Consider the following 18,028-nt stretch of genomic DNA (forward strand, 5'->3'; position numbering starts at 1 on the left):
TGTTAATTGGTTTCCCTTTTCTTTGTTGAAGAGGGTCTGTGCAATCCTTCTGCCTAGTCCGCCAACTTGCTGGAACCTGGGATGTGGTTTTGAGTGGCTTGGCAGCTGGATGTGGTTATTCTCCTTAAAGAGACTGTAATCACTTCCATGGTGGAATCTGCTATGAACTGCTAAGTAGTTGAAGGAGAGTTACCTTCAGGGTCTGGCCTGCTTCCAGCATATATGGAAAAGCTTAGGGAAAGGTCTCTACCTTTTTGGCACATTTGTATCCTATATTCGGTTGAGTCTTCATCTCCAGTTCCTGAACTTGAACCAGTGGCCTGCTGTGTTGTCTGCCAATCTTGGGGTTGTGCCATTTTACCTGCTGACCTTGGATTCAGCCTCAGCAGCCAGCGGCTGTGTGAGTTACAAGATGCCTCCAGCCCCATTAGGCCTGGAACAAGAGGTAGAGCTGAAGCCCAATGTTGAGGGGCCTTCACCCAGGCCCTAGAGCCAGCATCCTGAATTGAGACTTCTAGCCTCCTCAACTGTAAAAGAATAAATTCCTATTTGTTGAAGCCATCCATTAGTGGTATTTCTATTATAGCAGCACTAGAGAACTAAGACACTGCATATACAGATCCCAAATCCATAACTCCAAATTGCTCTAAAAGCTGAAAGTGTTTATGTAAGTTTTGCATCAAAATGTAGTTAGTGGCCAAATTTGACTTGAACTGATGGGCAACTGTTCAGTCTTTTATTTATCTCACTGTGAACATTCAAATGATTTTCTGAAGAATTATTAATCTGCTTTATTACAGAGGAATGACATGACATAATAGTATATTATGTTTCTAAAATCTATAAAAATCTTGAGTATTAAAAGGTACTTGGCCCTCAGAATTTCCAATAAGGGATTGTGGACCTGCATTTAGACTTACAAACTTGGGAAGGTTTTTTTTTTCTTCTTTTTCTTTATTGTGGTTTGAGTGAAAGTTTACAGAGCAAATTAGTTTTTCATTCAGCAATTCGTACACGTTTTGTTCTGTAATATTAGTTACAATTCCCTCAATGTAACAGCATTCTTCCCAGTTCCTTCCTGGATTCCCCATATCCCTTTCTCCTTCTTTCCTGCTCCTTCTTGCCTTCTGAGATTTGTTTTGGAACAAATGCTGCCCTCTTGGTCTTGTATGGTTAATTGTTCTGAGAAGTACATTTTTCATGAGTATTGTTTACTTTAGGAGCTCTGGTGGCGTAGTGCCTAAAGCATTTAACTGCTAACCAGCCATTTCTCGCAAGGAAGGTTGGGCAATCTACTTCTGTAGTGATGCCGCTTTGGAAACCTAAAAAGGAGTCACTATGAGTTGGATCCGACTCCACGGCAGTGGGCAGTTATTGTTTACTTTACGGGCCTGTCTGTTGTTTGGCTGAAAGGTGATCCCTGAGGGTGGGTTCATTGAGTTCCAGGTTTGAAGAGTGTCTAAAGGCCACAGTCTCGGGGGTTCTACTCTATCAGACCAGTAAGTCTGGTCTTTTTTATGCTTTTGCGTTTTGTTCTATATTTCTCTCCCATTCTATCCAGGACTTCTCTTGTTTTGATCAGAGAAGTGGGTAGTGGTAGCCAGGCACCATCTAGTTCTTCTGGTCTCCAGGTAGCAGAGGCTGTGATTCATGTGGTCCTTTAATCCTTAGGACTAATTGTTTTCCTGAGCCTTTGATTTTCTTCACTCTTCTTTACTCTGGATGGGGAGACACCAACAGTTGCATCTTAGATGGCTGCTTGCTACCCTTGAAGACCCCAGCTGCTACTCATCAAAGTAGGATGTAGAACATGGTCTTTGTGAACTATGTTATGCCAATTGACCTAGATATCCCTCAAGACTGTAGTCCTAAGCCCCCAAGCCCAGTGACTCATTCCTTTAAAGTGTTTGGCTATGGCTAAGAAGTTTTCATAACTTTGCCCCCTCTTTGTTCTACTATATACATGGATATATTTACATCACATACAAATGTTGTTAGGTGCTGTCAGGTCAACCTTGTCTCATGGTGACCTCATGTACAACAGAATAAAACACTGCCTGATCCCATGCCATTCCCCACAATCATTGCTGTGCTTGAGCCCATTGTTTCAGCCACCATGTCAATCTGTCATGTTGAGGATCTTCCTTTTTCCCACTGACCATCTACTTTACCAAGCATGATGGCCTTCTCCAGAGACTGGTTCATCTTGATAACATGTCCAAAGTATGAGAGGTGAAATCTCACCATCCTTGCTTCTAAAGAACATTCCTGTTGAACTTCCTTCAAGACAGATTTGTTTGTTCTTTTAGCAGGCCATGGTACATTCCATATTCTTCTCGAATACCACAATTTAAATGCATCAATTCTGTGTTCTTCCTTACTCATTGTCCAGTTTCCACATGCATATGAGGCTGTTGAAAAGACAAAGGCTTTGGTCAGGTACACCTTAGTCTTTAGAGTGACGTCTTTACTTTTTAACACTTTAAAGAGGTCTTTTGCAGCAGATTTGCCCAATGCAATATGTCATTTGATTTCTTGACTGCTGCTTCCATGGGCATTGATTGTGGATCCAAGTAAAATGAAATCTTCGACAACTTCAATCTTTTTTCCATTTTTATTTATTTTATTTATTTTTATTTTTTTCCATTGTTTATTGTTTCAGTTGTGAGGATTTTTGTTTTCTTTATGTTGAGGTGTAATCCATACTGAAAGCTGTAGTCTTTGATCTTCATCAGTAAGTGCTTCAAGTCCTTCTCTCTTTCAGCAAGTAACATTATATCATCTACACATACAAATATGTATGTAGAAATATTCTCTGCCAAACCTATATATGCTCATGAGTACAGTCCCATTTGCCTTCCCATTCCTGTTCAGCTTATATGTCTGCCTACATATCCATTCATAGATTGTTGTTTGTTATTACTGTTAATGTAGGATTGTGTATATAATAGTATTCACCTTTGTTATCTTGTGCACCTCTCAGTGTCTCGTTTGTCTTGGTCATATTGTACCAGTTCTCCCTTATTGTATATTACTTTTCCTTTCACTCAAGTTAATGCATGTCTACTCTCTAGTTAATGATTTTCCTTCCTCTTCATCTCATCCCTGGTAACTAGCAAGGGATGTTTCTTTCTGTGTATGAGACTTTTCTTGACTTTTCATAATAGTGGTCTCATACAATATTTGTTGTTTTGTGGTTGAATTATTTCACAGGTGTCCTCCAGGTTCTCCATATTATGAGGTGATTTTCAGATTGGTCATTATTCTTTTATGTCATTATTCTTTAATGTTGCATAGTATTCAATTGTGTGTATGTTTATTGATCCATTCATCAGCTGATGGGCATTTAGATTGTTTTCACTTTTTTGCTATTATGAATAATGCTGCAATGAACATGGGTGTGCATATATCTGTTTGTGTCATGGCTTTTATTTCTCTAGGATATATACCTAATAAGGAACTCTAATGGTGTAGTGGTTAAGGATTTGGCTGCTAACCAAAAGGTTGGTGGTTTGAACCCACCAGCCACTCCACAGAAGATGAAGCAGTCTGCTTCTGTAAAGATTTGGAAACCCAATGGAGGTCACTATACCTCGGAATTGACTCAAAGGTAGTGAGTTTGGTTTTTTGATATATACCTAGTAGTGGGATTGCTGAATCATGTGGTATTTCTATTTCCAACTTTTTAAGGAAGCACCATACTGTTTTCCACAGTGGTTGTACATTTTACTACCCCACCAATAATGTGTAAGTGTTTCAATCTTTCACACCCTTGCCAGCATTTGTTGTTAACTATTTTTTTTTTAACTTTGCTATTATTGCTGGGGTGAGATGATATTTTACTGTTGTTTTGATTACTTGGAAAAGTTTTAATTCTGTACTAAAAAAAAAAAGTTTCTAACTCATAGCGACACCTGTTTAGGTTTCCAAGGCAGTATCTCTACGGAAGTAGATTGCCCAGTCTTACTTCTGAGGAGTGGCTGGTGAGTTTGAGCCACCAGTCAAATGACTTAGGCACTAAGCCACCAGAGCTCCTAATTCTGTAGTGGTCTTCTTACATTCAGACCTGTGCATTCAAATCTGTGCATGTTGACTCATATAAATTTGTTTTCACAAGACCAGAATAGTCAGTTGTGCAATAACATCTTGGAAATATTCTGTTATAAACATTTGTAGTGCTTATTTCAAAGTTTGGGACTTTCTCTGACCCTTTAATGTATGTTAAGAAATACAAGTTACTTAAAAATATTCTTAGAGATTCAACTTGGAAACAAAAATTTCATAACACTCGACTCTTAAGGAATATTTAGAGTTTGAAAGGTGAGTGGTTAAAAATAAAACAGCTATTATATTTACAAGTATGTACATGAGAAAATCAGGATTTTCTTTATTGTACAATCAAAACAAAATACTGAAATGAATTGTTATTCATAACCCTAATTGTAAATGTGTGTATAAACTTAGTTACTCTCATTGTCACCCTAAGCAAATATGTAAATATGACCTTATTATATTAAATATTTTCATATTTATTAAATACCTCTTATACTGGCTTGGAGTCAGTCCCTGGGCAGTAAAAATGGTTAAATACTTGGCTGCAAACTAAAAGGTTGGTGGTTTGAGTATACCCAGAGATGCCTTGGAAGAAAGAACTGAAAATCTACTTCCTGAAAGTCAGCCATTGAAAATCCTACAGAGCACAATTCTACTCAGGCACCCATAGGGTCACCATGGGTCAGAATTGGCTTGATGGCAACTAGTAAACTGGTTTATTCATTTAGCATACTGGAGTTTTTCATAAATATTTATTTGGAAAAAGTTTTGTTCAACCACCCCCAATAGTATAAAAATAGAAGAGGAAAATGATCATTAAGGATTGTGAAAATGTGTCCTTGGAGGGAGGAAAGGTGCCGTTTGAGTTGTTTTAGGTGAAGGATGTGAATGAGATTCTAGAAAAGAGAATATATTTCACAGAGTGTATTCTGCATCAATGATTTTAATGTATTCTTAGTGGTTATCAACAACCGGTTGGATCATTCTTTTTCACACACTGCCCTCTGGATTCTGACCTAGTGAAGCCTGGGCTCAGCCCTCTTCTTCCATTTCTTTTTTGATCCAGTCCACATAGTTGAGTAACTTGGTGTAGAAGCCATACCCCTTGCTGCACCCAATGCCCCAGGATACGATGCCTGTAGCTACCCAGCGATCACTGTTTGTATCCCTCACTGCAAAGACCCCACCGCTGTCCCCCTGGCAGGAATCCTGCTTTAGACTAGGGTCCCCAGCACAGAACATGCTTTGAGAAAACACATCATTCCTCTTCTTTTTCTGAAGCCAGTTTTCACAGGCCTCTCGCTTAGCTACAGGCAGACTGACAAACCTGAGGTGAGAAGCAATCTTCTCCTCTGTTATCCCAAAGCCACTGACATAGCCCATGCGGCCTTCATCATATAAGGTCTCATTGTCAGGCAGGCAGATGGGGAGGAGGTTGGGACCCAGTGTGACACTATTTTCTAGCTCCAGCAGGGCAATGTCCCCCTCAAAATTGTTGGATTCATCCTGACGGTAGTCTGGGTGGATGCTGACCCTGCGGATAGGGTAGTTTCCCAGTTTGGTGATCTCTTCCACATTTGTGTGGCCCAAGAACACATCCACAGTGGCATTGCTTTGTGCTTCGTGTTCCTTGGGGTAGAGGGTATGGGCAGCTGTGAGGATCCAGCGGTCGCCCAGCAGGGCTCCACCCCCTCGCCCATAGATGTAGGTGAACGCCTGCCAGGGGAAGTTGCCCATCTGGGCCTTTTGCCCTCCAATGATGCGCTGCCTCTGTTCCACAGGGTTGACTGGTTTCCCACACACTGGAGAAGAGAGACAGGAGAGGGAAGAACAAGTTAGCTCCAGGTGCTGCCCACCTCATCTCTCTGGTTATTCTGTTTCCCTCTCATCCTTTCTTGGCCTTGGCCCTCTCTTTTCTCCTCCCATTCCCACACTTTCTTATTTGGCCTGTTGTCAACCTCTTCTCTTGTTCTTGTTTATTCTTGCCTATGTTTTTCTTCACATTTTTAGGGGGGGAAAAAAAAAAGCAACCCAGACTTCCTGTTTGCTTAGTGAGAATACTGGAACATCAGGATTGAGCCCAGTTCTCTGTGCCTTCTCTCCCTTTCTCCTGGGACTTTCTCTTCTCTCTTTTCCTTACTCCACGTTTCTATCTTTGACTTTTTCTCCTTCCTCTGTCTCCATTCTCTGTGCCATATCTCTTCTGAGACCATGTTGGGCTGCAAAAGACACTGAAGATGGCCCCAGGAATTTCCCATTCACCTGGCAAACACAGAGGAATTTTCTCTCCTTCATGTTCATTCTTCCAAATGCCCTGGGCTGTGCAGGTATACATCCCTGAGGGGTGAGGAGGACATGATTGAGCAGAGAGGTGATGGATAAGAAAACTCAGTGTACAGCACTGAATGCATTGTATGGGGAGAGGGGAGATAAGGAAGTGACATGGACAAAGATCAAAGGGGAACTGTACAAATACACAAGGATGGACTATTGAAAATGTTAAGAAGCTCCATGCATATTTATGAATAATAAAATACATATATTATATAATTTTAAAATATATTTTGTTCCCTTCACCAAAGCATAAATATATATCTGATGTGATCCCTAATTGTGCAAGTAGACATAAAAACTGGAAGGAACATGTCAAAATTTTATTAGTACTTGCATTTTGATAGTGAGATTATAGATAATAATAGTAGCTAACATTTTCTGATTGTTGACCATATGTCATACTTGCTGCTAAGCACTTTATCTGCATGGTCTCATTTAATATCCACAGTGACATTTTGAGGTATGTCATTTTATAGATGAAGAAATGTAGCTTAAATAATTCTCACAAATCATGCCAGAGCCAAGAGGGTTGTCTAAGTCCAAAGCCTAGCTCTGAACTAATACTATATATAACCCAGATATTTTTCCTTTTTCATTTGTTCTAAATGTACAATGGCTGTGATTTATTTTTTGAAAAAAAGATTTTAAAGATATCCATTGATGAGTTTGAGGATAAATTGTTGTTGTTGTTGTTGTTGTTATGTGCCGTCAAGTCAAACCCGACTCATAGCGACCCCTCCTTGGGTTTCCGAGGCAGTATCACTACGGAAGTAGGATTGCCCAACCTTCCTCCCGAGGAGTGGCTGGTGGGTTTGAACCGCCAGCTGTCTGGTTAGCAGGCAAGTGTCTTAGCCACTATGCTACCAGAGCTCCCAAGGATAAATTAGTAAACCTAAATGGAAGAAATTACAACACAATGCCTGAGAATGGTGTTGGCAGGCTCATTGACATAGTTGTGGTGGTTGTGAAAGTGGTATGGCAGTGGTGGTGAGGATGGTAGCAGTGATGGTGGTGATTGTGCTGCTACTGGTGATAGTGATGATGATGATGTTATTAGTGTTGGTGTTGGTGGTGGGATGGTTATGGTGATAGCAGTGATAATGATGGTAACAGTGGTAGTGGTAGTGATGGTAGTTGTTGTGTTGGTGGTATTGGTGATAGTGGTAGTGTTGGTAGTAATGGTAATTAGAAACTGACTATGAGATTCAGATTCTTCTTTGTATCCACTCAAGTGCCTCCTTCTTCACCACTATTAGATGCTTCCTGGAATTGTAATTTAGGCCCTTAAGCCAGTGCCCTGGCCAAATACCCTAATACACATCTCCTAGGGATAAGGACTTGAGAAGGAATCTCAGAGGATGTTTCAAGAAGAGGGAAGACTGTTGTTTTCAATGGCTCTTACCTCGTTTGGACTCATCACTTTCAGCTCTGGTCTGCATCTTGTAATACGGTTCATTGCAGTAGTACTGGATATGAGCCTGGTAGGTATTGACTCCCTTTTTGGTGATGTAGTTGAAGTACCCATTAGACAGGCTTCGAGGCTGCCCACAATCCTTGACTTTGAGAGAACACAAAGTTGTTTGAGAGTGGATGTGACTGTATTGGAACCGCAGGGGGGATGTGATTTATCTGTCCACAGAATAGATTATAGGCTGAGAATCTTAGAGAAATATGGTCAGTGAGGAGGGCACTTGAGATGGACAGGAATTGGATATAGTGAGATTTAGTTCTGGGTAGGAGAGCCCATAAATACTGCCAAGATGAAGACTTACTTGTTCCTGAGATTGGCCATAAGCTTTGAAAGACAAATGGGAGGATATCTCTTGGGGAGAGGCTCATACTGGGTTTTCATCTTCCTTTCTCAGCCTAGATCCCTAAGGCTGAATTGGGAGGTTTTCAGGGGCAGACGCATCCCTGAGTTGTAACTTACTTTTGCACTTGGGCATGGCCCGATGCCATGTGCCATCATCTTGGCAAACAGCTGTGAAGGACAGTAGCGCTTGTTTCCCCTGTTTGAGCAGAGGTAGAGGCATCATTAGAAAAAGAAGTACTGTGACCCCATTCCTATCTTTACTCACACAGTAACAGTAGGGAAAGCAAAGGCAACCCACAAACTCTCAGACCTCAGTTGCCCCCTGGTTATGTCTTTCTTCCTTCTCCCCAGCCAGCCCTCTCCAATCGGTTACAGATGGGAGCACTGAGTCACACACTGAGTAAGAGCTAATTGTTATATCCAATAATCTTCTCTCTAGTCTTTTACCTGTTCCCACAAATGTCCAATTGAATACCACAATTTGTAACTAAAAAAACCCACAAACCAAGACAGGTTGTGCATGTTCTATATTGAAGCAAAAGACCCTTCTCTGAAGCAGAATCATATATCTTTCCTTGGAAATGTCCTGCCAGTCTAGGCCTGTATCACTACATGTTTCCTTAAGGACACAGACCTTTCCTAAAATACTAGTGCTTCTCAGCCCTTTCCAAGGATGCTTAAAATGATGATGTGGGCTGAGTGCTATTTTAGTCAAATAGATAGCAGGGACAGGGCAAGAAAATGGCACCCTCTGAAATGAAAAGTAATTGGACAATATGAATGAGTTTTTATTAAGACCAAAAATCATTCCAGAAAATAAGTATTGGAGAAGATTGCAAGAGAATGTGTATGACAACTAGAATGTCTGAGCAAATGTAAATAATATGAGGTAAACTATGTGACTTGCTTCAGTTATATACATGAATAACAAATGCAAAGGTAAGGGTGTGGTGGCATAGGATAGGGAGAAAAGACTTTGTTAGTCTTCAGTTTGTTGGGCACAGGACACCTGGTCCTCATGATGTGGCTGGAAGCATGCTGGAGTAAGGAGCAATTCACCAAGCTAACTCACCAGACTTGATGAGATATTCAAATGTCAGCTCCATAAGACTATGTGAACATATGTGGGTTTTTTTTCAATACTTTATCTCCAGCATCTAGAATACTGCATGGCATTTAGTAAACACTTAAATGAATACACTACTGCTCAAAGACATACCATAAGTCTATACTCTGATTCTGATCAGTCTTCCAGGCAGATCTATTAAACAAGGAGAAGATGTATAGTCTTGGATCCCTGGCCAGGGATAACTCAAATTGTATGCTTTTAAAAATAGCATTCTAGTTAGTTCCCAGTCTTTGTGGGACTGACCAAATGATATACTTGAGTTCCTTCCTGAGTCTGAAAAACTGAGGACAGGATGGTGGTCTGAAATGAGACTACTAATGAGTTGGTTTGACTCGGCACATAACAACAACAACAATGTGCATAAAAGAGTCCTGGGGCAAGGGGCAGGGGATTTGGTCCCTGCACTACAGCAAAATCACTGTGATGTTGAATATGTCACTCTTGCCTTTGCCTCCATCCCCACCTTTTCAGTTCCTAATTCTAAAATGAGTTATTGGACTAGCCCAGTAGTTCTTGATCTTAGTTGAGTAGAATAACCTGGAGAGCTTTAAATAATCCTAATACCCTGGATACACTTTAGACCAATGGGGTCAGAAACTCTAGCAAGAGATCCAGACCTCAGTATTTTTTAAACTCCTTAAGGAGTGTCCAATATGCAATGACCTTTTGAGCTCAAACATCTATGATTCCAGTTGAGGTTGAGCCTAAGGCACCTGTGATCCTCCTCATCTGAATAATTTATCTGATACAAGGCTCGTTCTCTCTCCCCATCCCTGGGCCCTCACCTCCATGAGCTGGTAGCCTTGCTTGCAACTGGCAATGAAGTAGTCACGGAACTGGTATTTAGGCTGCAGGTTCTGGATGATGGTGAACTCGTCTAGTGTCTTGGGCTGGGGGCACTTGATGGCTGTTGAGGAGATCAGAGGGAATGCTTATCTTAGAGCCACTTGTCCTTGCTTCTCTCCACCTGACACTGCCCCATTGCTGGCTGGCAAGGGAGGCCTCTAGTCAACCTTACTTTCAGTGGTGTAGTGCAGCTTCCAGCCTCGGCTATCCCCTGAATCGTCTGTGAAGAACAACAGATCTACGGCATTGCTGCTGGTGTCAAGGTCAGGGGGCCTCTGAGTGCCACAGAACTCGCCAATGTTTTTCCCATTGGCATAGATCTAGGGGAGAAGAAGGAGGGTCACTGCTCCAACTTGGACATATTCCCACAGGGCCAACTGGGTATTCATCTAGTGGCCGAGTAGTAGGAATCCTGCTTTGTGTATGTTTTTAGTTTAAGGGGGAAGGGAATTCCCAGGACCCACTTCCAGTTGGGTGGGAACGTGCCCAGCCCATGTGTTGTTCCTTCCTGTCCCTGATTGGCCTGAGGGTACAGGAGGAAGTAGACAAGAGAGGACCCAAGTGAGGATGGGAAGAAGAGGAAAAGGTTTTTCAGGAGGTAAGATGTACCTGCAGCTGGTCATATGGGCATTTTACTTGCTGGTGGTCATCAATTTCGAAGGGCTCCAGGAACTTAAGGTGGAGGGTGAGGCCCCTCTCTACTCGAATGCTATAGTTGCAACGCAGGTAAGAGGGGTAGGGCCGGGGGTACTCCAGGCTGGAGATGTAGCCTGATGGCTCTGTGTACAGATCACTGCTACACTCGGCTAAGAGAGCAGAACCGAACAGGTGTCACGGGTAGGCTCTCCACCTGGTCCAGCAAGCCCTTGCTCAGTTCCTGCCTCCCTCCCACATCCACCCGCCCTCACCCTGGCAGGAATGTCCATCTGTCAGAAGCTCATAGCCTGGACGGCAGGAACAGAAGTAGCCACCGACATAGTTGTGGCACAGGTGCTGGCACCGGGGCTGGGGATCCTCTGATACAGAGTCTAGCTGGGAAGCACATTCATCAAGATCTGGAAAAAATTCAGGAAGGAAAGGCTAAATTTCTGTCAGAGGAGTTCTGTGGTGGCTCTGGTCTCAGGGGTGTCAATCGCCAGAGGCCTAAACAAAGTCAGTTCCTGGCCACCTGGACTTCTGGGAACTACCCAATGGGGATAGAGCCCAAGTTAGCAGGCCTCTTCTGGACGAAGGTCTCTTGAGGGAAGAAACAAGGAAAGCCAGGCTTACGGCTTCTTTGGATTTAAGAATTCTCTTTTACTGACCCCCATTCAGTATGACTAAAGCCAGAAAGAGCTGCTTCCAGACCACTCACCCACAGCTTGGTAATAGGCTAGAAAGCCCTTGTAGAACATAATGGTCCCATTCTCCTCGTTGGAGAAATCCGTGTGGAAAGTCAACAACATCTTGTTCCCTTGGGATATAAATTCCTTCTTCCCAGGGGGATTGCCCAGTGGGGAACCCAGTTGCCCACAGAGCCTCCCCAGGCTTTTCTTGTCAGCGGAGATCTGGTGGAGGAAGGATGAAGGGGAGAAAGAAGAGCTGTTGAGGAGAAAGGTCTCAGTGGAAGGTTGATGAAGATCCCTTATGTCTGGTCCTCAAGAGTGAATCATGCATCACAGCTTGTCACTATCTGCTGCACTCTGCCAGTTGCAAATTTCCCCAGGTGATTTTCATCTGTTCACCTGAGTCTCCCACTAACTAACTCTGTATGTTATTCTATGCCTGGTATGGGACCCCTCCCTTTTTCAAACCCACCAGCCACTCCTTGGAAGGAAGGTTGGGCAATCTACTTCCGTAGTGATAATGCCTCAGAAACCCAAGGAGGGGTCGCTATGAGTTGGGTCTGACTTCATGGCAGCACACACACACACACACACAAACACATTTCAGGAGCTGGCTGGTGGTATAGTGCCTAAGGCATTTGACTGCTAACCACAAGGCTGGCAGTTCAAACCCACCAGCCAGTCCTTGGAAGGAAGATTGGGCAATCTATTTCCATAGAGATACAGCCTTGGAAACCCAAGGAGGGGTGGCTATAAGTCAAATTGACTTGATGACAGTGAATTTGGAGTTTTATGTTTTGGAGTAAACACATTTCAAACATTCCTTCATTTCCACCACCTCCCATTATCATATTCCTTCTTTGTGCCTGTGTTGGTCTGCTATATTTTCTACCTTCTTACTTCATTTCACCTTATTCAAACTATTCATGCCAAGCCTCTGTCCTCATATGTTCAGCTAAGGGTGACCTTTGGGACCCATCAGCCTTAGCATCAGCAAGCATCCTCTAGCATCTATGAACTTTTTACCCCACAGATACCTCAATCCCTCAAAAGCAGAAGAGATTTTCTCATCCCACCCTACTCCTCACTACTCCTACTACCAAGAGCTTACCCCTCAGACAAAACAACAACAACAGTAATGACCCAACAAATTTTCCAAATCTTCTGGGCTAGGAAGATGTGCCATTTTCATGTTACTCTCTCATAACCTCCTGAAAGGTCTCCAGAGAATGGTATTTATTGAATAGTTGTAGGCTCTACTCAAATCTTGAATTTGGAATCTCATTTTTGTTGGATGCAGAAAGATAGGACTAGGAAGGAACTCTTGGTTGTTATAGAGGTGAAGGGACTGAACCCACTGTCCTTGATGAGGGCTATGCTCAAGCTGCCACCACATACATTTCTCTTCCCCATATTCCTTTTGAAGCAGACAGCCATGGTGAAGTTCTCCATGGAAAAATGAGGCACAATGTTTTCCCAGCAAGTCAGCAGGTGGGGAAGGTTTTTCTGTCTCCTGAGTGTGGGTCTGTACCGTCCTCCTCTGTGGTCTAAAAGCAGTGGATATTCCATCCATGACATCCCCCAAACTAGACCTCTGCTGGGCCACCAGCTCTTACCAGACTGGGACTTGTCAGGGGTGGGAAGGTCTGTACAGAGCTGTAAGAGCACAGACCTTGTACACCACAGTCACACATCTTAATCTCCCCTCTGCTCCAGCAACTTGACCCCCTACCTTGACATAGTCATAGAAACAGCCTTCAGAAGGCTCCAGGTCAAAGTGCCAGAAGACAAGCTTCACCCTGTATCCTTGGGGGACCGTGATCACCGTGGTTGTCTCAAAGTTGTTGGGGTAAGGCTTGGGGTACAGAGGGGAAGTCACCTCCCCAAAGAGTTTCGGAGGGAGAGGGATGGAACCTCCCACACTGTAGAACAAGATAACCACCAGGAGGTAAGGGAGCCACCTGCCAAAAAGAAAGAGGGTGTTTGTAGGAGTGGAGGGGTAAAGCACCCTCACCTGGAGGGTGGCTAGGCCAGGGGAAAGGATGGTCTTAACATTCAGCATTTTCCTCTCTGCCCTTTCTAGACCTTACAGAGATATTCCAGGCAGGGGCAGGTGGAGGGGAGGCCAGTCTCTGTAACTTGCAGCATTGGGTGTTCTTCCACAGGGTAGAGTCCACTCCAGAGGTCAGCACATTCCCTTTGCTTCACTCCCCATCCCCTCCCCTGTATCATCACTCCCCTCCCCTCCCAGATGTGGGCCTTTCCTGGAATAAGACTGGCTTGGGACCAATTTAATTGAGGGTGAGGGTTTACAGTCATGGCTCTTTTAGAGGTCTCCCAAAGTCTCAGCAAAGACCTCTGGGAGAAACCACTTGCAGAGTGTAGGAAACATGCATAGAGGATACTCCTCCTTGACTTGCTGCTCCTCTGCTATGAGCAGGAGGTAGACAGGGAATGTGTTCATCTCTCATGTGTCTAAGGTCTCCTTTAGTCCTGAGGAGATGATATAGAGGTTTATGTTTATGTGTCAGCACCTGTACGCCCCTTGGAACAGATATGGTACATGGGGAGGGGAAAGGTGGTCCTATCTTCCTGAGCCAAAATTTGGAAGCAAGGTGGCCTCCTGTGCTCAGGACCCTCCCCGCTGGCCTCTCACTCCCAACTTGGTTCCCCATCAGTCTTACTCACATTTCTCTAGGCCTGTGCTTGGATTCTCTCCTCTCCTGACAGCGTCTTCATGTGCTCTGTGTTGAGGGAGAGAGCCGTCATGCAGAGGAGAGAAGAGGGAGGGAGTGATTGGAGGAGGGAGGGGGGACCATTCCCGGAGGAATGTGGCAGGGAATGAACTATTTGCATAAACAAAAAAATCTGAGTTTCCACTTTAATTTAGTTTTGGTTTTGAAATCCCTGTTGGTGGTGCCACCTGCTGGCTTACTTGGAGAAGGTCTAAAGAGATGGGTCTGAACTTTTAGGGGCAAGGAAGCCTTTGGTTGAAGGTCCAGACTTCCTGGTTTCTACACCCAGATCTGAATTTACCCTTTTCTCAGGAACTTTCCTAGGGACTGATGCTGTGTTTATCAGATTCTACCCAAAGGGCAATGGGATATCACAGGTTGAGAGGGATGAAATGACTATGCCCTTTTCCACTTACTCTGTTCTTCCTGTCTGCAGTCACCCAGCGTCCCTGGTCTGGGAATGGCCAGGGTTTCAGTGTCCAGGATGAGATGACAGGAACAATATGGTTGGGGAATGTAGCTTGAGGGTGGACAGAAGAGAATGGACTTTAGCTGCACTGACCCACTTTACTCTTTTTTTTTAAAATACATTTTATTGAAATGTAATTTATGTACAGTGAAAGGTTTTTTTTTTCTTTTCTCCTTATTTTCTGACTTCCCCTTTTATGATGAGAAAATACCATGGTGGAGGGTTTTGTCACATAGTCTAACAGTACAACTGGATATGAAACGTAATTGTAGCAGTGGGAGGAAGGACAGTTTTTTAAATATTTATTTTGTTGTTGAAACTAGACACAGAAAAACACCAATTCAACTGTTTGTACAGGTACAATTCAATGACATTGATTATATTCTTCTAGTTGTGCAACCATTTTCACCCTCCTTTTCTGGGTTGTTCCTCCCTCATTAACATAAACTCACTGCCCCCCTCCCAGGTTCCTATATAATCTTTTTTTTTTTCCCCAAATTTTATTGTGATTTGGGTGAAAGTTTACAGAGCAAATTCATCTTCTATACAGCCGTTCACATACACTTTGTCTCAAGACGTTGATTGCAACTTCCCACAATGCACCAGCTCTCCTCCCACTTCCTCCCCATAGCCACCTCTTCCCTGTGTCCTTCCCTCCCATGCACTCCTGCCCCACAAGCTGTCTCCCTGTGCATACACTGCCCTTCTATTCTCCCATGATTGATCTCTCTAAGGAGTGTATCTACCTAATGTAAATGTTCAGCTCACACACCTGTCTTTTGTGGCCCACTTTACTCTTGAACGACACTTAGACATAGAGCAGGGATTCCCACGTCTAGGCAACCCTTGAACAGTCTGTTTTGAGGTTTGTTTTGAGACCCTCCCTCCCACCTCAGTGAACTCAGGCTTGCTGGCTTGACTCTTAGAGAAGCAAGAGTTTCTTCTCTAAGAAACATCCTCTTTACCTCAGCATCTGGTTCAGAATTTGAGCTACCAAGGGCTGCTATTGCCTAGGGCAAAGGCTTGCTTCTTTCTGGACTCAGCTTTTCTGAGAGAAAACCAAGCCCCTAGGAGGTAGTAGGGGCCCTTGCCCCTCTGTCTACTAGGCCACAGGGCCCTGTTTTGTAACTTCCTCTTTCTGTAGGCCTTTCTTAATCAACTCTTCCTGACTCCAAGTATCTTATGGCATTTTACCCCATAGGGAGGTTCAGGCTTCAGAGCAGGCCTCTGAGATCCATGCATTCATCCACCCACCTGTCCAACCACCCATTCATCCATTTACTGGTAACCTACTGTGTGCTGGACACTCTCTCAGGCAGTGGATTGCAAGGGTTGAAGAAGCTGAGTGGTGACTCTGAATGTACTTAGCCAGCAGGCACAAGGAAGACACAAGTTCAACTAAGGGTTTCTCCAGCCGGCTTATGTGTCAGACTTGAGAAACGAATCTGATGGCAGGACTGATTCATGATTGGCGTGTCAGGGCATGAAAGACAAAAGATAGAGGAGAGGATATAAGCTTCAGTCAGGTGATGAGAAGGAAGAGGAATCTTGTCTAGCAAATTGTACATTATCATCCTGGCTGCAGTGTGCGTATATGTGTGTGTATGTGTGTGTGTGTACAGAACAGGGCAGAATGGCAGAGATAAGGGGATGGTGGTCCAAGAAGATTAGTCTTAGCTGAAGCTCTTGCATCCATCCCAGGAGTTCTTAGTTCTGTTCTGGTATCAGGTAAGATAGCTGCAAAGTGACAAAAGATCCCAGCCCACCCTGTTCAGCCACTCAAAAGAACTTTTATGCCTTTGTTTTTGTTATGCCCTTGACTTAGACCAAGATCTGAAAGAATAAACAGCCATATAAAGATTGCTCCTGCATAACACTGATACTGAAGTCATTGTCTGTTATACTGGTCTTTCCCCTTCGGATTTGATTCTAGGAAGGAAAATGGTAGATTACCTCTGTGAAATATATGTCTATATATACCTCGATAGGGAGAAGCTCATATTAATAATAAAATAATAAAAATATTATTAACAAAAACAATACATGCTCATAATATATATATATTTTAGTTTCAATAATAAAATAATACATGGTCTTTAAATCAAGTTTGTCAGATAAAGAAGAGTAGGGAAAAACAAAGCAGCCAAAACTATACTACCTAAAACAACCTCTGTTCAAGGTTTTGAGTTTTGTTCTACAGTCTATTATACTGTGCAGGAGCTCTGGTGGCATAGTGCCTGAGGCATTTGCTAACCAGAAGGCTGGCAGTTCAAACCCATCAGCCACTCTCGGAAGGAAGGTTGGTCAATCTACTTCCATAGTGATACCACCTTGGAAACCCAAGGAGGGGTCACTATGAGTTGGGTCACTATGACTGGATGGCAGTGTGTATGGTTTGGTTTGTTGTTCTGTGCATAAGTTTAAAAAATAGAAGTAATCACATGTATGCACAATTTTGAATTCTGCTATTTTTTGAAGATAATAATCAAAGTAGCTAACTTGATGCTCATGGCTAACAAAATCTGCTCTCCTATCTTTTTATGATATTCATTTTCTATTTCCACTGAATGATTGTATTTTATGTGTAAATTTTTTTCTGTAAACCACTTCAAATCTTCACCAAAAATTAAACAGTTGTTCTCCTCAGGTGGAGCAGTGCACCTTGATGACATAGCCAAGGGGTTCACTGTCAGGGCACAGACTAGTGGGTCCAGGAGCACTAGAGTGTCTGCGGGAATACCCTGCCCAGTGCTGGGCTCAGCTAGATGTACATACAAAACAGGCTGTTTTCCTGTCACAGGCTGATAGGAAAGAGTGAGACAGGTGTTGCTGTCTTCACTGAAGCAGGAATTCCATGGAGGGAGACTGTAAGGATGTGGGGATTGGAAGAGGAAGTGGGGAAGTGGGAGACAGAGTAAGTCCTGAGGACAACTGAGAAGTATCATGGCATACAAGAAAGAACATGGCTTTTGCAGGCACAAACTAACTGTGGGACTTGGGCAAGTCACTTTGTCTACCTGAGCTTTAATTTCTTTAATTTGCAAAATGTGGGTAACATATCCTTTGCAAGCTTGGTGTGAGGACGAAATGAAATAACATATATGAAGCACCTGGCATATAGTTGTTGTTGTTGTTATGTGCCGTTGAGTCGGCCCCCTACTCATAGCAACCCCTCCTTGGGTTTCCGAGGCAGTATCACTACGGAAGTAGGATTGCCCAACCTTCCTTCCGAGTGGCATATAGAGGATGTGGAAAAAATAAAAACAGGAGTTATTACTATACTTGCATCTAGAAGATGTGGTAAGCGATAAAGCCAATAGCTTG

The 18,028-nt window shown here is 43.3% G+C and overlaps 1 protein-coding gene across 1 annotated transcript; it reads right to left on the reverse strand.

Annotated features, from left to right (window-relative positions):
* Positions 1–5,085: 5,085 nt before the first annotated feature.
* C1R (complement C1r) lies at positions 5,086–13,819 on the reverse strand. The gene is made up of 12 exons (XM_007937201.1): positions 13,814–13,819; positions 13,554–13,656; positions 13,233–13,462; positions 11,530–11,722; positions 11,084–11,230; positions 10,785–10,981; positions 10,348–10,495; positions 10,115–10,236; positions 8,318–8,396; positions 7,790–7,945; positions 6,316–6,390; positions 5,086–5,855 (listed from the first exon to the last, which is right to left on the reverse strand). The coding sequence occupies exons 1-12, from the start codon at positions 13,817–13,819 to the stop codon at positions 5,086–5,088; spliced, it is 2,226 nt and encodes a 741-aa protein (XP_007935392.1).
* Between the last annotated feature and the right edge of the window lie 4,209 nt (positions 13,820–18,028).

Source organism: Orycteropus afer, unplaced genomic scaffold (assembly GCF_000298275.1).
Source record: "Orycteropus afer afer isolate SDZICR_OR568_19922 unplaced genomic scaffold, OryAfe1.0 scaffold00040, whole genome shotgun sequence".
Lineage (NCBI taxonomy): Eukaryota > Metazoa > Chordata > Mammalia > Tubulidentata > Orycteropodidae > Orycteropus > Orycteropus afer.

Excerpts from the sequence above, each read along its gene's own strand:
- C1R (XM_007937201.1), bottom strand. Across the intron at positions 11,231-11,529 it reads AGCCTATTACCAAGCTGTGG|ATCTTGATGAATGTGCTTCC; the intron begins GTGAGTGGTCTG and ends AATTTTTTCCAG. Across the intron at positions 10,982-11,083 it reads AGATGGACATTCCTGCCAGG|CCGAGTGTAGCAGTGATCTG; the intron begins GTGAGGGCGGGT and ends CTGCTCTCTTAG.